A 25,185-nucleotide genomic window follows, 5' to 3' on the forward strand; every position below is an offset into this window, starting at 1 on the left:
GGAGACTGTTGCGGTGACTGTTTCTCCTGAGGGGTCCGTCTGCCCGCCTGTGTTGATGCCCTCGGAGCCCTTGGGTGAGCCTGTATCTATAATGCCTGCTGCTCCACTACAGCCGATGCTTAGTGCAGTGGGTTCCTCTGCACAACACATTATAAATGGATTGAGGGAGCTGCAGATTAATGTCATGCATATGCATCGTTTTTCATGGTTGGTGTTGGTGCGTGGGATGTCGGCGGCAGCCTCCATCTTATTATTTGGACCCCCACAGCAATCTCATTTAAGGCTTCGAAGTGTGACTTTTTTGACATTGGAGAACTGTATGTTATCACATCACAGTCCGCGGAGGTGCTAGGGAGAGAGATTTCCATTCTATTATTTTTGTGGATCTGCAGCCTATACTCTTCTCTACTTGGATAATGCTGTGCAAGATGGCTGATGACTCCATTTGTTTGTTGGTCGACTCCTCGATTCTGGAATGGACCCTTCCCCCAGACTGATTTTGTTCCTTTCCAAGTCTGTGTGTTGCTTCACTGGTTGCCAGGACCCTTGCTTTGTTTCATTTTATCAGTGATTCTCTCTAAAATATTGTCCACTCTCATGCTTTTTGCATGTCTTATTATTGGTACAACTTCGTTATTACATGGTTCCAAACTAAGGGGTCTGTTTGCTGAGCCTTGGATGGTGGTGGAGTCGCTGGAGATGGGGTGCCGGCCAGTCGGCTCCTGGCTGCCATGTCGCAGGCTGTGTCTGGGAGATGGCAGTTGGGAGCAGATTGGCTGGTGCTTTATCTCCAGCGACTTTGTCTCCGTCCAGGGCTTGGTAAATAGACCCCTATGTTTCATTTGAATATTTTTCATCTGAGAGTTTATGTATCCAGATCTGCATTGGAATGTCTGTTTGGTATGGCGAACATTATCCCTCGTATTTTATGGTCACTTATCTTATTTCCTTATATTCATATACGTACGCTTATATGAGGGAAATTTATTAAATGTAGATTCTGGCCCATTTGTGTTTTATTTTTAGTTGCCCCAGTTATATCTATTTAGTTCTTGTTTTGGGAAGCCGGGGTGGGTTTTTTTAGGTCTTAGACAAGTTAAGTAGCTTGGGGGGGGGGGTTTCTGGGGATCCAGGTATACCTAGGTTGGGGTTAGGTTATACAGGTGGGGGTTTCTGGGGTGGTTTGTTTTGGGGGGTTCTGTTTTGATTTAGCTAGACTTAGGGGGTTTGTTTAATTATATGGCAGGTGTTTTAGGATTTTTTTATTTTTCATTCTTCCTTCACTCTGACTATTCTATTCATGGTCTGCAATGTCGTTATCTCTGTACTTTTATATGCCTCCGGTATTGGTTATTTTCACTTAATCCTTGATGTGTTAGCTCACATGGCGCCTGTAGGTTCTTATTGCTTATTATACTGTGGGGTGCTTTGTATACCCTGGTTTTGCTGGACATATACTGTACTTTTACTTTGTATACATTGTCTGACCGTACTCCTATTTGCATACTACTTGCTTTACTGTATCTGCCATTATTGTTTATTTTCTTATTTTTGGGGTGTTCTGAAAAAACATACAATAAAAATTACAGAAATTTTAAAAAAGACTAGGCATCTGCAATCCAGGGATGTAACTTTCTAAGAATAGTCTGTCACTTCTCTTTGAGAGAGAAGATTATTGGTCATTAGTTGGATGCTTTATTTTTTAAACTCTCCTGTGGTAGATCAAATTGGATGCTTCCAGACAGCAATCTAAAATGGTGGCTGCTCAATCAATTTAGTAATACTTTTTTAGGTGCATGAAATGGAGGTGTTATTGTAAACTAGAAAAAGACAACAATTTTCACCCGGCACACCGAAAAGTATCAGCAATAGGACTTGAACATTACATGATACTAGAAAATTCAGAGATCTTAGTTGCATATATATGCAAATATATGGTTAAGCCACGTCAAGCCTTCTCCAATACTGGTGGTCCTTAATGCTACATGACAATAGCACCCACTCTGGGTCACATAATTGCTTATAGTTATGCTACATGATGATAGCATAAGGCAGACCTAACAAAGTATTTTCACAGGGGAACAGGTGGAGAAAGCCAAAACATTTCAAGTAGGCATAGGCAAGTATCTACAGGCCTGGTATAGGCTTTGGGAAACCTAAAAACAGGTGCAGCAAGAATATTTATTGTGCCCGCAGGAGACGGAATTTCAAGGATCCTTCAGACCTCCTCCATAATTATGTCATAATGGTCACATTTTCAGAGGACTTCAAATTGAAAGGCAGACTTTAAAAATTCCTAGAAGAATGGACTTCAGCAACTACTGATGAATTGATTTAGCAGTACCAAACATATGTTAAAGCACCTGCCCTCCTGTCCAACTATTCTAGCTCAATGCGAAAGAGGTGCATTGAACAAGGATAGTTCCCTCCCATAATCCTTTCCTAATTTGTCCTGTTAACTTTTCGATATCCTGTATAATAAAAGGCTAAATTGTTTTGCGCCGGTACCTGCTGTACTGCCATAATCTCCTGCTCATCAAGCTATTTTTATCCCATTATCTACATACTGTATGCTATAAGCTAACTTGGACAGGGGTAGTGTCTGTTGTTGTTTCACTTCCGAACCACCTAATGGCATTTAATAAAATGCTATTTAAAGAATAAATATAGAATAAATTAATGCATATTTTATTTTTCTTCTGTTGCAGAAAATCTTTACTGACCCCGGAACTTTATCGAAAACCACAATCGGTAAATTAAGAGAGAAACACCGCTCACAGTTACTGACTCAGGAACAATGAAAGACTGACGGATATGACAGACACATTCCTTTAATATAATAATTGCACTGAATAAATATTTGCTGGAGTGCAACAAGTTGTTATACAATAAATATGTTGCACTCGTGGCTGTGAGACATTAACAGGTAATGCTGACTGTTAGCACAGGCTATGAACCTGCCTTTTTTTTAGGGCTTTAAACACTACTGTATTTGGAAATTTGTAGACTTGATATATCTACTTTTCTGTGATCTTTGGTAAATATTAAAATATTTATTGTTTGAAACAATAATAATCTATACACTACTGCAGTAGTTCACACTACTGTTTAAAACACCTGTAATTGTATTAAAATATTTATTACGATAACTTTGTGCTGCAATATTTTTTTCCTGGCATTTGTTTTGCATTAAATGTAATGTTTACTAAATGTTACCACTTTTCAGTGTTCTGGACTACACAGCGTTGTCTTCTGGCTAAAGCTGTTGTGTACAGTGTAGCATTATTGTGTTCTGATGTTACTGGAGTATAAATTAATTAGGAAAGCTAAGTATCCAAAATCTTGTATCCAAAATGTTTTTATTATTTTGCAGCACAGCAGCCTGCTAATGGCGCTATTTCTGCAGGTACAGAATTGCACACTTCGCTTTCGTTCTAAAACGGCAAGCAGCGCTGCATTGCAGGAGGCTACATATTCAAGTGGATTTATTTAAAATTCAAGTAGTTGCACTAACTGAATTAAGCTAGTACAGCAGTCTCCTTCCTGCTAGTATATTTAGAACACTGATCACCTTCACAAGGGGGAAAAAATGCGAGCGAGTCCATGATATTGCCACATTGTCATCTGAGTACCTGGTGCACCTGAGGCAAAGGAATGTGCATTGTAGACATAGGACTGTGGGCATAATGCCATGCACCAGGTGACATATGGTGGTAAGGAACTATTGTGCTACGCATCAGACTGTGTTGGAGGACATAAAGCTGGAAGCATTATTAGGGGACTGGGTATTACACCCTGGACACATGCCTGTAATTGCAGACTATTACGGAGACCAAAAGGATGGTGTATGTTTTCTTGCATGCATAATATTAACTTCTCTACTTTACAAACAGCCACAATGCATAGAGCTCAAGGCATATTCTTACTCTGGGGAACACTGGACCATGGGATTGCAGGCTGGGCTGGAGCTTGGCACTTAAACTACTGTAACTTTATATGTAAGCTCCTCCCCTTGCAACCCCAGAATGCCAGTACTTATTTAAAAGAGTCCAGGTGGTGTCTTACACTTTGACCAGACCTGTACAACAAGGTTTATTTCTACACAAGGACCTTCCTCGGTTGCATTTTAATGGCCTGGCTTTTCAAACTGACCTTTTCAAGGCTAAAGTTTTTTTACTCTCTCAATGGTCTGTTCTATGCTGTGAACCTGGAAAAAGGTTTTGTCACACAAATACCACAGAGTATGGAAATGCTACTTGTTGTGTTAACACAGAAGGGTTCATACCTTCAAGTTTCGCCTCTCTCATTTCTTGGCCTTAATTCAGGGTGCGTTTGGAGGCCAGATTAAAGCTTTGTTCTTTGACAGTACAGATTTCAGCCACGTCAGTTTATTTCCAGCAGTGTTTGGGCCTTCTTCCAAAGGTCTGACATTTTTACAGGGTGCGGTGTGTGTCCAACCACCATTTTGTCCGCCAGTTGCACCGTGGTATCTTAATCTGGTCATATAGTCTCTCAAACAGGCTCCATTTGAGCCTTTACATTCAGTGGATCTTCAGTTTGTAACTTGGAAGCTAGTCTTCCTTATGGCTATTGCCTCAGCCCGGCATGTTTCCAACTTAGGGGCCTTGTCTTGCAAGCCTCCTTTTCTCATCTTCCATGGCAATACAGCAGTTCTCTGTATGGTTCCTATGTTACAACTGAAAGTTGTTTCAGCTTGTCTCTTAAACTGGGAAATTGTCATTCCGGTTTTTCCTCCTTTGGCCACTTCCTGAGAACCGGTATGATCTGGACTCTAATAGACTAAGTTTGATGGATGCAGGATTTACTTGGACAAGACTTTTTCTGTCCACCGCTCGGATTCTCTGCTTGTACTTATGATGCACATAAACGCAGTTGACTAGCTACAAAACAGACCATTGCACGTTGAATCTGCTTGGTCATCGCTCAAGCCTATTCTAGTGTGGGGTGACCGACAACACACCGGGTGTCAGCACATTCCACTAGGGTGGTAGCCACCCTTTTCGGCAGCGTGACACAAGGATTCAGCAGAACAGGTCTGTCATGCACCTACCTCGTCCTCTATCCACACGTTTTCAGACTTTTGCATCTGACAATGCCAACTTTGGGCTTACAGTTTTCCTGTCAGGCAGCCTGAGCCTTCCCTCCACCTGGGGCGACTATTGTATGTCCCGTGGTCCAGTGTTCCCCTGTCTTGCTGCAAGAGAAAAGAGGATTTTTAGTCACTTTACCATGTAATCCTTTTCTCTTAAGCAGGCTTGGGAACACTGCGTCCTCTCCCTCACTCTGTCATGTGGGGTTTTGGGTCTTGACGGTCTTTTCCCCTACTGTTTTGCTTTATTATACTGACCGTTTCACTGGGTTACTGCTACTCCTTACCGGACTCTTTTAAATAAGTACTGCCATTCTGGGGTTGCAGGGGGAGGATCTTACATTTTAAAGTTACAGTAGTTTAAGTGCCAAGTTCCAGTTCAGCCTGGAATCCCATGATCCAATGTTCCCCAGCCTGCTTTAGAGAAAAGTATTCAATGGTAAGTGACCAAAAATCCTCTCTTTCTCCTACAAGGTGCCTAGCTTGCAGGGTTATGCACAACAGCCAGGTAAATACATAGTTGGTTTTATGCACACTTACATTTTTGATGTGCAACCATCTCTACACAATGTGTGTACCTCCATATGTAAGTTGGACAGCACTGATGTAGACTGTTTTATAACTGAAGTTTGCAGTAGGTGACAAAAACTGATCCCAAAGGTAGTAAAGAGTCCTTTAACCTGGGTAAGTTCACAGCTTTTGCCAAAAGTCCCTACCAACGCACTATGATCTGTCCAGATTCTTTTCAAAGGTGTAAAGAGACTTTGGCAGAGTCATATACTGTATAAGTACGATGTGCAATTAAAAATGATCCATTCAGAATTTTCCTAAAACCCTATGTCGTGCATTGTTAAAACATAATAAAACAGAGCCATACAATTACACATTAATACAGGTTCAGAGCAGTCTGTGTTCCAGCTGATTCCCAACTGGATGTGTCATTTTTCCCAGTGTTCTCTTTTCTCTTATTCTGAAACTGGACACCTTCTTCAACAGAAGATAGCTACAGTGGTGGGCACCATGTTTGCTCCAAAATATGCCAATATATTCATGGGGCTATGGGAAGATATTAACATCTGGATAACCCACCCATTTGGAGCAAACCTGGTGTCCTAGTCATGCTTATTGATATTTTTTTTGATTGAGTGGGATCTATCGAATATAGAAACTTTTTGGGAGGTCTTTTAATGAAAATTATAACCTCAAATGGACCTTTTGAAAAAAATAGGAATTTTGTACCTACCGGTAATTCCTTTTCTCGCAGTCCGTAGTGGATACTGGGAAAAGTACTTTCAGTACCGTGGGGTATAGATTGGGTCCATTGGAGCCTGGGCACTTTAAGAATTTAATAGTGTGTGCTGGCTCCTCCCCTCTATGCCCCTCCTAGCAGACTCAGTCTTGAAATTGTGCCCGAGGAGACGGACATACATGAGAGAAGGAATAACATGTAAAGCAGTGAGGCAATGAACCAACACAATAGGAAAGCGGATGCACGCCCGAGCAGAGGAGAGCAATGCAAACCCTATAAGAGTAAATAAGAATTTACTCACCGGTAAATCTATTTCTCGTAGTCCGTAGTGGATGCTGGGACTCCGTAAGGACCATGGGAATAGCGGCTCCGCAGGAGACTGGGCACAACTATAAAGAAAGCTTTAGACTACTGGTGTGCACTGGCTCCTCCCACTATGACCCTCCTCCAGACTTCAGTTCGGATACTGTGCCCGGAAGAGCTGACACAATAAGGAAGGATTTTGAATCCCGGGTAAGACTCATACCAGCCACACCAATCACACCGTATAACTCGTGATACCATACCCAGTTAACAGTATGATAACAACTGAGCCTCTCAACAGATGGCTCAACAATAACCCTTTAGTTAAACAATAACTATATACAAGTATTGCAGACAATCCGCACTTGGGATGGGCGCCCAGCATCCACTACGGACTACGAGAAATAGAATTACCGGTGAGTAAATTCTTATTTTCTCTGACGTCCTAAGTGGATGCTGGGACTCCGTAAGGACCATGGGGATTATACCAAAGCTCCCAAACGGGCGGGAGAGTGCGGATGACTCTGCAGCACCGAATGGGCAAACTCTAGGTCCTCCTCAGCCAGGGTGTCAAACTTGTAGAATTTAGCAAACGTGATTGATCCCGACCAAGTAGCTGCTCGGCAAAGTTGTAGAGCCGAGACCCCTCGGGCAGCCGCCCAAGAAGAGCCCACCTTCCTCGTGGAATGGGCTTTCACTGATTTAGGATGCGGCAGTCCAGCCGCAGAATGTGCAAGCTAAATCGTACTACAGATTCAGCGAGCAATAGTCTGCTTTGAAGCAGGTGCACCCAACTTGTTGGGCGCATACAGGATAAACAGCGAGTCAGTCTTTCTGACTCCAGCTGTCCTGGAAACATAGATTTTCAGGGCCCTGACTACGTCCAACAACTTGGAAGCCTCCAAGTCTTTTGTAGCCGCAGGCACCACGATAGGTTGGTTCAGATGAAAAGCTGATACCACTTTAGGGAGAAACTGGGGACGAGTCCTCAATTCTGCCCTATCCATATGGAAAATCAGATAAGGGCTTTTACATGACAAAGCCGCCAATTCTGATACACGCCTGGCCGAAGCCAAGGCCAACAACATGACCACTTTCCACGTGAGATATTTTAAATCCACGGTTTTTAGTGGCTCAAACCAATGTGACTTTAGGAAATCCAACACCACGTTGAGATCCCAAGGTGCCACTGGAGGCACAAAAGGGGGCTGAATATGCAGCACTCCCTTAACAAAAGTCTGGACTTCAGGTAATGAAGCCAGTTCTCTCTGGAAGAAAATCGATAAAGCCGAAATCTGGACCTTAATGGAACCCAATTTAAGGCCCATAGTCACCCCTGACTGTAGGAAGTGCAGGAAACGGCCCAGCTGAAATTCTTCCGTTGGGGCCTTCCTGGCCTCACACCACGCAACATATTTTCGCCATATGCGGTGATAATGGTTTGCGGTTACTTCTTTCCTAGCTTTAATCGGCGTAGGAATGACTTCCTCCGGAATGCCCTTTTCCTTCAGGATCCGATGTTCAACCGCCATGCCGTCAAACGCAGCCGCGGTAAGTCTTGGAACAGACAGGGCCCCTGCTGCAGCAGGTCCTGTCTGAGCGGTAGAGGCTATGGGTCCTCTGAGATCATTTCTTGAAGTTCCGGGTACCAAGCTCTTCTTGGCCAATCCGGAACAATGAGTATAGTTCTTACTCCTCTTCTCCCTATTATCCTCAGTACCTTTGGTATGAGAGGAAGAGGAGGGAACACATAAACCGACCGGTACACCCACGGTGTCACTAGAGCGTCCACAGCTATCGCCTGCGGGTCTCTTGACCTGGCGCAATACTTTTCTAGCTTTTTGTTTAGGCGGGACGCCATCATGTCCACCTGTGGCCTTTTCCAACGGTTTACAATCATTTGAAAGACTTCTGGATGAAGTCCCCACTCTCCCGGGTGGAGGTCGTGCCTGCTGAGGAAGTCTGCTTCCCAGTTGTCCACTCCCGGAATGAACACTGCTGACAGTGCTACCACGTGATTTTCCGCCCATCGGAGAATCCTTGTGGCTTCTGCCATCGCCGTCCTGCTTCTCGTGCCGCCCTGTCGGTTTACATGGGCGACCGCCGTGATGTTGTCTGACTGGATCAGTACCGGCTGGTTTTGAAGCAGGGGTTTTGCCTGACTTAGGGCATTGTAAATAGCCCTTAGTTCCAGAATATTTATGTGCAGGGAAGTCTCCTGACTTGACCATAGTTCTTGGAAGTTTCTTCCCTGTGTGACTGCCCCCCCAGCCTCGAAGGCTGGCATCCGTGGTCACCAGGACCCAGCCCTGTATGCCGAATCTGCGGCCCTCTTGAAGATGAGCACTCTGCAGCCACCACAGCAGAGACACCCTTGTCCTTGGAGACAGGGTTATCAGCCGATGCATCTGAAGATGCGATCCGGACCACTTGTCCAACAGGTCCCACTGAAAAGTTCTTGCATGGAACATGCCGAATGGAATTGCTTCGTAGGAAGCTACCATCTTTCCCAGGATCCGCGTGCAGTGATGCACCGACACCTGTTTTGGTTTTAGGAGGCCTCTGACTAGAGATGACAGCTCCTTGGCTTTCTCCTCCGGGCGAAACACTTTTTTCTGTTCTGTGTCCAGAACCATCCCCAGGAACAGTAGACGTGTCGTAGGGACCAGCTGTGACTTTGGAATGTTTAGAATCCAGCCGTGCTGTTGTAGCACCTCCCGAGATAGTGCTACCCCGACCAACAACTGCTCCCTGGACCTCGCCTTTATCAGGAGATCGTCCAAGTACGGGATAATTAAAACTCCCTTCTTTCGAAAGAGTATCATCATTTCGGCCATTACCTTGGTAAAGACCCTCGGAGCCGTGGATAGACCGAACGGCAACGTCTGGAATTGGTAATGACAATCCTGTACCACAAATCTGAGGTACTCCTGGTGAGGATGGTAAATGGGGACATGCAGGTAAGCATCCTTGATGTCCAGTGATACCATGTAATCCCCCTCGTCCAGGCTTGCAATAACCGCCCTGAGCGATTCCATCTTGAACTTGAATTTTTTTATATATGTGTTCAAGGATTTCAAATTTAAAATGGGTCTCACCAAACCGTCCGGTTTCGGTACCACAAACATTGTGGAATAGTAACCCCGTCCTTGTTGAAGTAGGGGTACCTTTACTATCACCTGTTGTGAATACAGCTTGTGAATTGCCTGTAACACTGCCTCCCTGCCTGAGGGAGTGGTTGGTAAGGCAGATTTGAGGAAACGGCGGGGGGGAGACGTCTCGAATTCCAGCTTGTACCCCTGAGATACTATTTGAAAGATCCAGGGATCCACCCGTGAGCGAGCCCACTGATTGCTGAAATATTTGAGACGGGCCCCCACCGTACCTGGCTCCGCCTGTGGAGCCTCAGCGTCATGCTGTGGACTTAGAGGAAGCGGGGGAGGACTTTTGCTCCTGGGAACTGGCTGTATGCTGCAGCTTTTTCCCCCTACCTCTGCCTCTGGGCAGAAAGGACGCACCCTTAACCCGCTTGCCCCTATTGGGCCGAAAGGACTGTACCTGATAATACGGTGCTTTCTTTGGCTGTGAGGGAACATGGGGTAAAAATTTAGACTTCCCAGCTGTTGCTGTGGAAACGAGGTCCGAGAGACCATCCCCGAACAACTCCTCACCCTTATAAGGCAGAACTTCCATGTGCCTTTTGGAATCTGCATCTCCTGTCCACTGCCGAGTCCATAACCCTCTCCTGGCAGAAATGGACATTGCACTAATTTTGGATGCCAGCCGGCAAATATCCCTCTGTGCATCCCTCATGTATAAAAGTGCGTCTTTAATATGCTCTACGGTTAGCAATATAGTGTCCCTGTCTAGGGTATCAATATTTTCCAACAGGGAATCTGACCACGCAGCTGCAGTACTGCACATCCATGCTGAAGCAATAGCTGGTCTCAGTATAACACCTGTGTGTGTATATATAGACTTTAGGATAGCCTCCTGCTTTCTATCAGCAGATTCCTTCAGGGCGGCCAGAGACGGTAGTGCCACCTTCTTTGACAAGCGTGTGAGCGCTTTATCCACTCTAGGGGATGTTTCCCAACGTGCCCTATCCTCTGGCAGGAAAGGGTACGCCATTAGTAACCTCTTAGAAATTACCAGTTTCTTATCAGGGGAAGCCCACGCTTCTTCACACACTTCATTTAACTCCTCAGATGGAGGAAAAGCTACTGGTAGTTTTTTTCTCTCCAAACATAATACCCTTTTTTGTGGTACCGGGGTTAACATCAGAAATGTGCAACACATTTTTCATTGCCTCAATCATGTAACGTGTGGCCCTACTGGAAGTTACATTAGTCTCATCGTCGTCGACACTGGAGTCAGTATCCGTGTCGACATCTGTGTCTGCCATCTGAGGTAGCGGGCGTTTTAGAGCCCCTGATGGCTTTTGAGACACCTGGGCAGGCACAGGCTGAGAAGCCGGCTGTCCCACATTTGGTATGTCGTCAAACCTTTTATGCAAGGAATCGACACTGTCACGTAATTCCTTCCACAGCACCATCCACTCAGGTGTCGACCCCGCAGGGGGTGACATCACATTTACAGGCATTTGCTCCGCCTCCACATAAGCCTCCTCATCAAACATGTCGACACAGCCATACCGACACACCGCATACACACAGGTAATGCTCTGACAGAGGACAGGACCCCACAAAGCCCTTTGGGGAGAGAGAGAGAGAGTATGCCAGCACACACCAGAGCGCTATATAATACAGGGACTAACTGAATTATATCCCCTTATAGCTGCTAAATATATATATATATATATATATATATATATATATATATATACTGCGCCTAAATTTAGTGCCCCCCCCCTCTCTTTTTTACCCTTCTGTAGCTTGCAGACTGCAGGGGAGAGCCAGGGAGCTTCCTTCCAGCGGAGCTGTGAGGGAAAAATGGCGCCAGTGTGCTGAGGGAGTTAGCCCCGCCCCTTTTTTGGCGGATTTCTCCCGCGTTTTTGAAACTCTGGCAGGGGTATTAATTTACACCTATATAGCCTCTGGGACCATATATGGTGTATATTTGCCAGCCAAGGTGTGTAATATTGCCCTTAGGGCGCCCCCCCCCAGCGCCCTGCACCCATCAGTGACCGGAGTGTGAGGTGTACATGAGGAGCAATGGCGCACAGCTGCAGTGCTGTGCGCTACCTTGGTGAAGACCGCAGTCTTCTGCCTTCGATTTTCCGGACCTCGTCATGCTTCTGGCTCTGTAAGGGGGACGGCAGCGCGGCTCCGGGAACGAACACCAAGGTCGGGTCCTGCGGTTGATCCCTCTGGAGCTAATGGTGTCCAGTAGCCTAAGAAGCCCAAACTACCACCTGTTAGGTAGGTTCGCTTCTTCTCCCCTTAGTCCCTCGCTGCAGTGAGTCTGTTGCCAGCAGATCTCACTGTAAAATAAAAAACCTAAATATACTTTCTTTCTAGGAGCTCAGGAGAGCCCCTAGTGTGCATCCAGCTCAGCCGGGCACAAGAATCTAACTGAAGTCTGGAGGAGGGTCATAGTGGGAGGAGCCAGTGCACACCAGTAGTCTAAAGCTTTCTTTATAGTTGTGCCCAGTCTCCTGCGGAGCCGCTATTCCCATGGTCCTTACGGAGTCCCAGCATCCACTTAGGACGTCAGAGAAACAATGTTAACCAACATGGTACAGGGGCAGCAACAGCAGACCCAACCAAGAACACAACCTAGTAAGCAGGAAAACGAGGCACTAGGGCGGGCCCTCAGTATCCACTACAGACTATGAGAAATGTTCGACCCAGACCAAGTAGCTGCACGGCACAACTGTAGAGCCGAGACACCCTGGGCAGCTGCTCAGGAAGAACCCACTGACCTTGTAGAGTAGGCGTGTACAGAACTTGGCAGCGGCAAAGCTGCTGTAGAATAGGCTTGTTGAATGGTCAACCGAAGCCAACAAGCAATGGACTGCTTAGAAGCAGGTGAGTCGGACTTCCTATGATGAGCAGTCCTCTTGACTTAAATCCTCAAAGCCCTAACCACATCCAAGGACTTTGGAGCAACCAACGTATCCGACAGTACCAGAACCACAATCGGTTGATTAATGTGAAAGGCCAAAACCACCTTTGGTAAAAACTGCGTGAGTCCTGAGCTCCGCCCTATCCTCATGAAATATCAAATATGGGCTCTTACAAGATAAGGCCACCAATTCAGACGCATGCCTAGTCGAAGCTAAGGCCAGTAACATTACAGTCTTCCAAGTAAGATACTTCAATTCTGCCCTCAAACTAATCCGACTGGAGAAAGGTCAAGACCACATTAAGATCCCACGGAGCCGTGGGAAGAACAAAGGTGGCTGAATATGAAGAACACCCTTCAGGAAGGTGTCTACTTCCGGAAGCACCGCAAGTTGCTTCTGGAAGAAGATGGAGAGACGAAATCTGCACCTTGATGGAGCCTAACCTTAGGCCCATATCCACACCGGCTTGCAGAAAACAGCCCAGTTGAAACTCCGCAGTAGAATATTTTCTACTCTCACACCAGGAAACATATGTCCCCCAGATACGGTGGTAATGGTTTGACGTGACCACCTTACGGGCCTATACCATTGTTGAAATAACCTTGGAAGGAAGACCTTTTCTGGCTGGAATCTCCTTCTCAACCTCCACGCCGTTAAACGTAGCCACAGTAAGTCTGGATAGATGAATGGTTATTGTTGGAGAAGTTCCTCCCGGAGCAGCGGAGGCCAGGGTTCCTCCAGAGACCGGGTCAGGAGGTCCGCATACCAGGCCCATTGAGGCCAATCTGGGGAAATGAGAATTGCCTGAACATTTTCCCTTTTGAGTCTTTTTAGAACTCTGGGAATGAGAGGGATTGGAGGAAACAAATACAGGAACTGGTAAGTCCACGGCGCCATCAGGGCATCCACTGCCACTGCTTGTGGATCCCTTGTCCTGGAATAGTACCAACATAGCAGCCATCAGGTCTATCTGCGGACAGCCCCATAGGTGAACCAGTTGTTGAAACACCTGAGGATGTAGGCCCCATTCCCCCGGCTGGAGGTCATGCCTGCTGAGGAAATCCGCTTCCCAGTTGTCCACTCCTGGAATGAATATTGCAGAGATGTTCTTTACATTGGCTTCCGCCCAAAGGAGAATCCTGGACACCTCCTGCATTGTGGCCCTGCTTTTTGTTCCAATTTGTCGTTTATGTACTGCCATAGCGTTGTCTGACTGCACCTGGATGGCTTGGTTGCGAAGAAGATAGGCTTGTAGAAGAGCATTGTAAATTGCCCGGAGTTCCAGAATATTTATCGGGAGTGTAGATTTCTGACTCGACCTCTTCCCCTGGAACTTCGCCCCCTGGGTCACAGCACCCCAACCTCCGGAGGCTGGCATGCGGCATCGGCAAAATCCAAGACTGCAAACTGAAACTTCGACCCTCCACAAGGTGAGGTACCTGAAACTACCATAACAGGGAAATCTGTGCTTTTGGAGACAGAAATACACTCTGATGCATGTGCAGGTGAGACCCCAACCATTTGTCCAGGTGGTCCAGTTGGAATGGACGTGCATGAAACCTGCCATACTGGATTGCCTCGTATAAGGCCACCACCTTGCCCAGTAGGTGGATGCAAAGATGAACAGAGACCTTGCGAGGCCTGAGCACCGAGCGCACCATAGACTGAATAGTCAGGGCCTTGTCCAGTGGAAGGCACACCTTCTGTGATACCCTGTCCAGTATCATTCCCAGGAACTGGATCCTTTGTGATGGGTCTAGGTGCGACTTTTGCAAATTTAGGATCTACCCTTGATCCGTAAGCAGGCGAGTAGTTAAGTTGATGCTGTGTAGCAGACGTTCCCTGGACACTGCCTTTATCAGGAGGTCGTCCAAGTAGGGGACTACTGTTGATTCCTATCCAGCGCAATTGCAGCATCATTTCTGCCAGGACTTTTGTGAACACCCTCGGAGCAGTGGAGAGACCGAAGGGCAAGGCCTGAAACTGTAAGTGGTGGTCCATCATGGCAAACCAGAGGTAAGCCTGATGTGGAGGCCATATTGGGATATGCAGGTAAGCGTCCTTGATGGCCAGAGATACTAGGAACTCCCCCTCCTCCAGACCAGAGATCACCACTCTCGGGGACTCCATCTTGAACTTGTACACCCGTAGATACGGGTTCAGAGATATTAGATTCAAGATGGGCTTTACCGACCCGTCCGCCTTCGGTACAACCGAACAGACTGGTGTCAAAACCCTTGCTATGTAACGTAGGGAGTACTGGGACCACAACCCCCGTTTGTACCAGCTTTTGAATGCAAGGTAACTCTTGCTAAGGGTAAAGCTGATAAGCCGGACTTGAAGAATCTGTGAGGAGGCGTCTGAAATTCCAGCCGGTAACCTTGGACTATGAGATCCCTCACCTAAGGATCCTGACAGTACTGTTCCCACATGTGGGCGAAGTGGCGAAAGCGAGCACCCACCTGAAAGTCTCCTTGCTGCTGAGGCCAACCGTCATGTGGAGGCCTTGGTGGAGGATATATACAGATGTCTGGTCCAGGGGTCCAGCAGCAGCTAGTTTATGGGACTTACCGCGATTTCCTCTAGCCGCATTAGAGGCAGCTCTGGCTCTGTTTCTGAATCTTGCCACACGAAAGGACGCAGGGAAGGCCCAGTGTAGGGACGCATAGCAGGGGGCGCAGCAGACGGTAAATATGTAGACTAACCCTCTGTTGCCTGGGAGATCCACATGTTCAGTTCCTCCCCGAATAAGGCTTCTCCTGTAAATGGAAGATTTTCCACACCTTTCTTGGAGTCAGCATCCGCTGACCAAGTGCGCTGACCGCCATAGCCATGGTACAACCATTGATAAGACAAAATTCCTTAATTGCCTCACTCATAAAATTTGCATCATCCTGGATATGGTGCAGGGAGAGAGTCAAACAAACGTATTACTTTATCAGACCATTTAACCATGGCTCTAGGATTACAGTATAGATAGATTTGAGGATAGTCTCAATCTTGCGATCAGCAGGGTCTTTTAGTAAAATGGCCCCAGGTACAGGCAGTACAAGTTTCTTAGATAGCCTGGACACTGACGTATCTACTGACGGGGAATTTTCCCATAACTTCCTATCCTCAGAGGGGAAAGGATAGGTATTAAAAATCCGCTGGGGAGTTTTAAACTTCTTGTCAGGGTTAACCCACATTTCTCTGGAAAGCCAGTTTAATTCCTTAGAAATGGGAAAAGTGGCCGAGGATTTTGGTTTTACATAGTAACATAGTAATTGAGGTTGAATAGAGGCAAGATGCCCATCGTGTTCAACCTGTATTAAGTTGAGTTGATTATAATGTACCTACTGAAGTAATGTTTTATGACTAGTTAACACCTATCAAACATATTACACCCGGATTATCAATTTCAATATTTTAAGTTTTATAACCTTGGATATCTTTTTCAATCAGAAAATATCCAATCCATTTTTAAATGCATTTACAGAGTCCGCCTTTACCACATTCACTGGCAGGGAATTCCAAATCCTTATTGCCCTAACAGTGAAGAACCCTTTCCTCCGTTGCATACGGAATTTCCTGTCCTCCAGCCTCAGCGAGTGCCCATGTGTCCTAAATAGAGATGAGCGGGTTCGGTTTTACTTGGATTTACTCTGGTATTTCGGGTTTTGCTTATTGGCTATCCAAAACGCGTGACATCCGTGATCCAATAAGATGCCATTTCGAGCCCCGAGTAAAACCGATCCCGCACATCTCTAGTCCTAAACAGAGTCCTTTTAATAAATAATTCCTCTGATAACTCTTTGTAGTGCCCCTTTATATATTTGAAGATGTTAATAATTTATCCTCTTAGACGCCTCTCTTCCAGTGTATACATATTCAACCTAGTAAACCTTTCCTTGTGATCCAGTCCCTCTAGGCCTTTAATTAATTTAGTAGCTCACCCTTGAACCCTTTCGAGTTCACCGATATCTTTTTTATACAGTGGTGCCTAAAACTGAACACACTATTCCAGGTGCGGACGTACCAATGATTTGTACAGCGGCAGAATGACATCCTCTTCCCTTGTCTCAATTCCCCGTTTTATGCACGCTAGCACCTTACTTGCCTTCTTTACTGCGCACTGACACTGTATATGGTTATTAAGCCTATTATCAGTGAGTACCCCCAAATCTTTTTCCAATAATGTTATCCCTAGACTTTCCCCATTTAATATGTAGGATGCAAGTTCGTTTTTAGTCCCGAAATGCATAACTTGCATTTCTCTATATTGAACCTCATTCACCATTTAGACGCCCAGACTTCAAGTTTAGATAAATCATTCTGCAGAGACTCCACATCTATTTCCGAATTAATTACCCTACACAGTTTAGTATAATCTGCAACGATTGACACTGTGCTTTCTAGGCCTATTTCTAGGTCATTGATAAATATGTTGAACAGTAGTGGCCTGAGTACAGACCCTTGTGGTATTCCGCTGACTACTGGGGTCCAGGTTGAGGACTTCCCGTTGACCACTACTCGCTGTACTCTGTTATCCAGCCAGTTACTTATCCATGTACAGTTTTTCCCAGGCCAAGCTCCTTTCATTTGATGATCAGTCTCCTGTGAGGCACTGTATCGAAGGCTTTAGCAAAATCTAAGTAGACCACATCCACTGCTTTTCCCTGGTCAAGATTATCGCTCACTTCCTCGTAGAAGCTAATTAAGTTAGTTTGACATGATCTGTCCCTCACAAACCCATGCTGGTTCTTGCTAATAATCTTAGCGGGCTGTAGATACTCCTGTATGCTAGCCCTTAGAATTCCTTCCAATATTTTCCCCGCTAGCCGGGATCCCGATGTAAATGCTCACCACACCTTTGGCGTCTACTTCAGCATCTGTTAGGGGGTGGCAGTTAGCTGCTGGTGTATGCACACACAGTGTGGTGTGTGAAACAGCACCTCAGGCACTCAGTGTCCTGTCAGCAGGATTACGAATCCATTAACCCTCAGCAGGTTGGTTCGTGTCCCCCTAAATCCCACGACGCAGGTTGCCAACCAGTACTTCCTGAAAAATAAACTAAAATTCTGAAGAAAACTCTTGGAGCTCTCCAAAAATGCACCCGGCCCATTTTCTAAACTGAGTCTGCTAGGAGGGGCATAGAGGGGAGGAGCCAGCACACACTATTAAATTCTTAAAGTGCCCAGGCTCCAATGGACCTGATCTATACCCCATGGTACTGAAAGTTCTTTTCCCCAGTATCCACTAGGACGTTGGAGAAAGTAAGATATCAGTTAACTTTTTAGATGATATGGTATACGTTAAAGATAAAATGATTCATACAAAAAACTATCATAAATCTACTAATTCACTATCACATATTATATCTGAAAGTTGCCATAATACCAACTGACTTCATTCAATTCCTGGAGGGCAATTGAAATGCTTGTACGGAGTTAGAAATATATTTGAAGAGCAGGCTTCTGGTATGAAGTAGGTTTTCATATCATGTGGCTATGATAAAAATAGAATAGAGAAAGATTTAAATTTAGCACATGAGGTTGAAAGAGAAATGTTGTTATCTGTAAAGGGCGATATTGCAAGTTTTCGTACAATTGCGACGAATTCCTGAGATGGATAGCATGAAAAATGTCAAATTGCATGTACTTTTCTTGCGATTGCGTGTGTCAGCAATCGCAGATCGCAAGTGCTGCACGTAATATTTATCGCAATTGCATGGAAATAGGGGCACATCGCAGTGCTTTTGAACACTTGTGATCCAGTCGCATGTGATTCATCACAGAAGTTTCTAGACTGGCAGCTTGGACACTCCCACACACACGCCCAGCAGCAGCAGCGGAACGGGACAGCACACTGCTACTTGTGATTCATTCTTCCAAAGGGACTGCAAACATACCCAGAAAGACTAAGAAATCTCAATATGTATAGTTTGGAGCAGAGAAGGGAAAGGGGAGACATGATAGAAACTTTCAAATATATGAAGGGTTTTAACAAAGTCCAGGAGGGAAACATTCTCCAAATGAAGAGAAGCAATAGGACACGAGGACATGCACTGAGACTGGAGGGGGGGGAGGTTCAGGGGAAATTTGCAGAAAAATTATTTCACAGAAAGGGTAGTGGACAAGTGGAATAGCCTCCCATCAGAGGTGGTAGAGGCTAAGACAGTAGAGCAATTTAAACATGCATGGGATAGACATAAGGATATCCTTACAAAGACATAAGGATCAAATAAGGTTAGTGATAAAAAATAATATAAAAAAAATAAAAAAATAAGGGGCAGACTAGATGGGCCAAGTGGTTCTTATCTGCCGACAAATTCTATGTTTCTATCAGATAGCAAGTGAGTACCAGCATCTGCACCAATCACACTAGCTACAAAGTATTGCTTGTAAATAGTATTGGTTGTATTGCTTGTCCACTGCCCACCTCCCCCCAAACCCCATAACATGTGCATCCTGTTTAGGTCTAGGAGAAGCTGGGAGACACAAAGTGTTTATAGAACCTGTTGGTGCCCATCCTCATTACCTACACTGTAGCCCTATTGTGGCCCACATAGCTACTGCTGTGCCAAAGTGTTTATAGAACCTGTTGGTGCCCATCCTCATTACCTACACTGTAGCCCTATTGTGGCCCACATAGCTACTGCTGTGCCAAAGTGTTTATAGAACCTGTTGGTGACCATCCTCATTACCTACACTGTAGCCCTATTGTGGCCCACATTGCTACTGCTGTGCCAAAGTGTTTATAGAGCTTATTGGTGCTAATTAATGACACATTTATTTCCATCAAAACTTTTATTTTTAAAAATTTTAACATTAACCATAAACAACAAAATTCTTACCTAACAAAGTAATAAAACGAAAACATTCTTTTGCCTGCCTCCTTTTTTGCAGATATTTCTCTTGACAAAAATTTGGATTTCGTCACTGGCTTCATTGAGCTGGTACAATCCAAGGAATGCTTGGGGAAAGTTAAGGCCAAACGCCTTTCCGCCAATGAGCAGCTCGTGGAATTTAGCAAGCCATTCTTTGCGGCAGCTGATTTGGAGTGGGTTAAAAAAAGATGGCACAACCCCCGCTCAGTCTACAAAACAGAACAGAGAAAGCACGAGGATTCGAAGCTGTCCGGGGCAGGCACTGACCAAATCTATAAGCCTTTATTATGGTATTATAGCCATATGTCCTTCCTCCATCCCAAGGCCAGACGCAGCGGAGAGTGAAACGGGTGAAGCTTTGCAGTCCGCATCTGTAAATATTTAGTGATTGACACTTTAATTGCCCCAAATCCACCACACACCACATTCGTGACTTTATTGCAGTCTCCTGCATGCACCTACGCCATTAAAATAGGCCAGGTACTTCTCTCTCACCTGGTTTGCACGAGCAGTCCCCGAGGAGAGGAGAGGAGAGGAGGTGCTTGCAGGGAAGGCATAGGTGAATCCTCCTCTTCATCTTCCGGTGCTGCTGCTGTGACCATTGTCCTATGCTGGCTTGTTTGAGTGTTCTGAAAATTGAGGCCGTGTGTTGTTTCTCCTCTAGAAGCCAAGTTCATCTGATTTGAGTTAAGTGTCTCCTGCCAGTTGCCTTGCCACTCTTCAACACTTGCAGGGAACTAGGGATTTTTTTTTTATAAATTACCACATGTTAACCATTTGACTTTTTACCCCACAGTTTTCAACTTTGGAGCCAGAAATGTCCAGCAGCCCAGACCTCTCTGTTTTGGGGGAAACAGAGGACACCACACAAATCCCACCTGCACATCAAACAAGTTCACCTGTGCCTCCTACCCCAAAGCACAAAAACACTCAGGAGGATGAGGAGGAAGCTGCTTGCTACCAGCAAATCAAGAGAGCATTAACAAACCCTCCAGACCATTTTTCCGAGTTTGGAACATGCACAGCAAGGTGTACCCGCGATGCCCCTCTAGACCAAGTTGAACATTATGAGCAACTGGCCCATGAGATGGTGTTTATGATGAGGAGAGGCCGCCTGAGTGATGACACAGTGATCGGTCACCGTTCCACAGTCGGCTCAGATTATATGGCACCACCACAACCTACCCCTCCCACCCAATCTCAGTCTATTCCTCCCACCCAACTGCAGCCTATTTCACACACAATTTCAATGCCTCTTCCGTCCATGCCGAGCCTACTCTCCCACCAATTTTCCCTAGATCTTTTTCTACTGCTACGCTGGAGGGTGAGGATGATGCATTTTAGTTTTTTTTTTGGTAAAAGTAATATGTTATACTCCCAATAAATATGATGAGGTTTGGTGATCTATGGTGCTTTGTTTGCAGAGTTTGAGGGGAGGATACACACATGCTGCAAGTGTATAGTCGTGGGGCTGGGACCACTGACTCGGCACTTAACAGCATATGTATATTCTCTGGGTCCAATCTGCAATCAAAACACCATATATCCCTCCCATGTTAGGAATATATTTACTGCACCATATTTATTGGGAATTACAGGGATTGGCTAAAAACCAGACAGGCCCAGATACTCAAATGCCACACTGTACTGAACTCCCACCCTAATCTTGGCCACTTTTTGGATAAAGAGCTGCAGGTTCCCACCCGGGTGGGGGAGGGGGGTTCTTTGCCCAGGGGGTTTATGTGTCAGCAGTCATTGTGGAAAAAGGGAGGGGGAGATTCCAGCTGTTCTGCATGATCCAGGGATGTTTTTACAAACCGGAACAACCTAGACCATACAGAGATGCTGTAATCTCTCGGGGTCCCACAATGACCACAGACATATACACCCCACCAGGCTGGAAACCCCACAACCCGGGGCGTATGGGGATGTGCAGTACTTTCTCCAAAATTGCTGGGATTGGTGCAGGGATCCAGTATGGTGTGGCGTAGGGGCTCCGGGTGTTTCTGGCTTTGATCCAATCCCTGTACTATGATAGTTTGTGTATTTTTATACTGTTTTTGTGTATTTATGGTTGTTGAAAGCCATGCTGGCTACAGTGCAAATATATGTCACGTTGGCAATAAAAATAAGATTTTAAACCTACAGGTAAAAAATTTTCTCGTAGTCCGTAGAGGATGCTGGGACTCCGTAAGGACCATGGGGATAGACGGGCTCCGCATGAAATATGGGCACTTTAAGAAAGACTTTGGATCTGGGTGTGCACTGGCTCCTCCCTCTATGCCCCTCCTCCAGACCTCAGTTAGAGAAACTGTGCCCAGAGGAGACGGACAGTACGAGGAAAGGATTTTAGTTAATCTAAGGGCAAGATTCATACCAGCCACACCAATCACACCGTATAACCTGTGATATACAATCTAGTTAACCGTATGAACAACAACATATTATCGGTCCATAACCGACGAAACTATAACATAACCCTTATGAAAGCAATAACTATATACAAGTCTTGCAGAAGTAGTCCGCACTTGGGATGGGCACCCAGCATCCTCTACGGACTACGATTTACCGGTAGGTTTAAAATCTTATTTTCTCTAACGTCCTAGAGGATGCTGGGACTCCGTAAGGACCATGGGGATTATACCAAAGCTCCCAAACGGGCGGGAGAGTGTGGATGACTCTGCAGATCCGGATACCAGGTCCTTCGTGGCCAATCCGGAACAATGAGTATTGTTCTCACTCCTCGTTTTCTTATTATTCTCAACACCTTGGGTATGAGAGGAAGAGGAGGAAATACATAGACCGACTGGAACACCCACGGTGTCACTAGGGCGTCCACAGCTACCGCCTGAGGATCTCTTGACCTGGCACAATACCTTTGTAGCTTTTTGTTGAGACGGGACGCCATCATGTCTATTTGGGGCAATCACCACCGACTTGCAATCTGTGCGAAGACTTCCTGATGAAGTCCCCACTCTCCTGGATGCAGGTCGTGTTGGCTGAGGAAGTCCGCTTCCCAGTTGTCCACTCCCGGAATGAACACTGCTGACAGTGCACTTACATGATTCTCCGCCCAGCGAAGAATTCTGGTTGCTTCCGCCATCGACACCCTGCTCCTTGTGCCGCCTTTGCGGTTTACATGAGCTACTGCGGTGACATTATCCGACTGAATCAGCACCGGTCGGTCGCGAAGTAAGGTCTCCGCTTGACGTAGGGCGTTGAATATGGCCCTCAGTTCCAGGATGTTGATGTGAAGACAAGTTTCTTGACTTGACCAAAGGCCTTGGAAATTTCTTTCCTGTGTGACTGCTCCCCAACCGCGGAGGCTCGCGTCCGTGGTCACCAGGATCCAATCCTGAATGCCGAACCTGCGGCCCTCTAGAAGGTGAGCACTCTGTAGCCACCACAGGAGAGAAACCCTGGCCCTGGGGGACAGGGTGATCCGCTGATGCATGTGCAGATGTGACCCGGACCATTTGTCCAATAGGTCCCACTGGAAAATCCTTGCATGGAACCTGCCGAAGGGAATGGCTTTGTATGTCGCCACCATTTTTCCCAGGACTTGAGTGCAATGATGCGCTGACACTTGTTTCGGCTTCAACAGGTTCTTGACTAGAGTCATGAGTTCCTGTGCTTTTTCTTCCGGAAGAAAAACCCTTTTCTGGTCTGTGTCCAGAATCATGCCCAAGTAGGACAAGCGAGTCGTAGGATCCAGCTGCGACTTTGGAATATTGAGAATCCAGCCGTGTCGCTGTAGCACCTTCAGTGAAAGGGATACGCTGTTCTGCAACTTCTCCCGTGATCTCGCTTTTATGAGGAGATCGTCCAAGTACGGGATAATTGTGACACCCTGCTTTCGCAGGAGCACCATCATTTCCGCCATTACCTTGGTGAAAATTCTCGGGGCCGTGGAAAGCCCAAACGGCAATGTCTGAAATTGGTAATGACAATCCTGTATTGCAAATCTCAGGTACGCCTGATGAGGAGGATATATGGGAACATGCAGGTATGCATCCTTTATGTCCAGCGATACCATAAAATCCCCCCCTTCCAGGCTGGCGATGACCGCTCTGAGCGATTCCATCTTGAACTTGAACCGTGTTAAGTAAAGGTTCAGGGATTTTAAATTCAAAATGGGTCTGACCGAACCGTCCGGTTTCGGGACCACAAACAGGGTTGAGTAGTACCCCTTCCCCCTCTGAAACAGGGGAACCTCGGCCACCACTTGTTGAAGACACAATTTTTGAATCGCCGGTAACACTATCTCCCTTTCCAGGGGAGAAGTTGGTAGCGCCGATTTGAAAAACCGGCGAGGAGGCACCTCTTCGAATTCCAGCCTGTATCCCTGGGAAACAATTTCCATTGCCCAGGGATCCACCTGTGATTGAATCCAGATGTGGCTGAACAGTCGAAGACGTGCCCCCACTGGAGCAGAGGCCGGGGAGGACTTCTGTTCCTGGGAACTAGCTGTGTTGTGCAGCTTTTTACTTCTGCCCTTACCCCTGGCAAGAAAGGACGATCCCCGTACTCTTTTGCTTTTATTTGAATGAAAGGACTGCATTTGATAATAAGGCGCTTTCTTAGATTGTGAGGGAACATAAGGCAAAAAATTCGATTTACCTGCCGTAGCTGTGGAGACGAGGTCCGAGAGGCCCTCTCCAAACAAATCCTCACCCTTGTACGGCAAAAACTCCATATGCCTCTTTGAGTCGGCATCCCCCGTCCACTGTCGGGTCCATAAGACTCGCCTAGCATAAATGGACATAGCGTTTATTCTGGAACCCAGTAAACTAATGTCCCTTTGTGCATCCCTCATATATAAGACAGCATCTTTTATATGCCCTAGGGTCATTAAAATGGTATCCTTATCAAGGGTCTCAATATCCGATGATAAAGAATCTGTCCATGCTGCTACAGCACTACAAACCCAGGCCGACGCAATTGCCGGTCTGAGCAACGTACCAGAATGAGTGTAAATGGACTTCAAGGTAACCTCCTGCTTGCGGTCAGCAGGATCCTTGAGGGTAGCCGTATCTTGGGACGGGAGCGCTATCTTTTTTGATAAGTGTGTCAAAGCTTTGTCTACCCTAGGGGAGGATTCCCACCGTATTCTGTCCTGTGACGGGGAAGGATACGCTGTTAGAATCCTTTTGGGAATCTGCAGTTTTTTGTCTGGAGTTTCCCATGCTTTTTCGCATAATTCGTTCAGCTCATGTGAGGAGGGAAAGGTGACCCCCAGGTTTCTTTCCCTTATACATGTGTACCCTCGTGTCAGGGACAGGGGGTTCCTCAGTAATATGCAAAACATCTTTAATTGCGATAATCATATATCGAATACATTTAGCCACCCTTGGCTGCAATTTTGAATCATCGTAGTCGACACTGGAGTCTGAATCCGTGTCGGTATCTGTGTCAACTATTTGGGATAGTGGGCGCTTCTGAGACCCCGAAGGTCCCGGCGACATAGGGACAGACATGGGTTAACTCCCTGACTGTACCGCAGCTTCAGCTTTGTCTAATCTTTTGTGCAATAAATTAACATTAGCACTTAAAACATTCCACATATCCATCCTGTCAGGTGTTGGCGCTGCCGACGGAGACCTAATATTCATACACTCCCCCTCCTC

At 46.1% G+C, this 25,185-nt stretch overlaps 1 protein-coding gene across 1 annotated transcript in view; it reads left to right on the forward strand.

Moving 5' to 3' along the window:
• The window catches only part of GRTP1 (growth hormone regulated TBC protein 1), a 113,694-nt gene extending 110,545 nt beyond the window's left edge, over positions 1-3,149 (forward strand). The window contains exon 9 of the mRNA XM_063953117.1: positions 2,709-3,149. Within this exon, the coding sequence (XP_063809187.1) occupies positions 2,709-2,801 (93 nt within the window). The 3' untranslated portion in view covers positions 2,802-3,149. The remainder of the gene's footprint in view (positions 1-2,708) is intronic.
• The last annotated feature ends 22,036 nt before the right edge of the window (positions 3,150-25,185 follow it).

The sequence above is a fragment of the Pseudophryne corroboree genome, chromosome 2 (assembly GCF_028390025.1).
Source record: "Pseudophryne corroboree isolate aPseCor3 chromosome 2, aPseCor3.hap2, whole genome shotgun sequence".
Taxonomy (NCBI): domain Eukaryota; kingdom Metazoa; phylum Chordata; class Amphibia; order Anura; family Myobatrachidae; genus Pseudophryne; species Pseudophryne corroboree.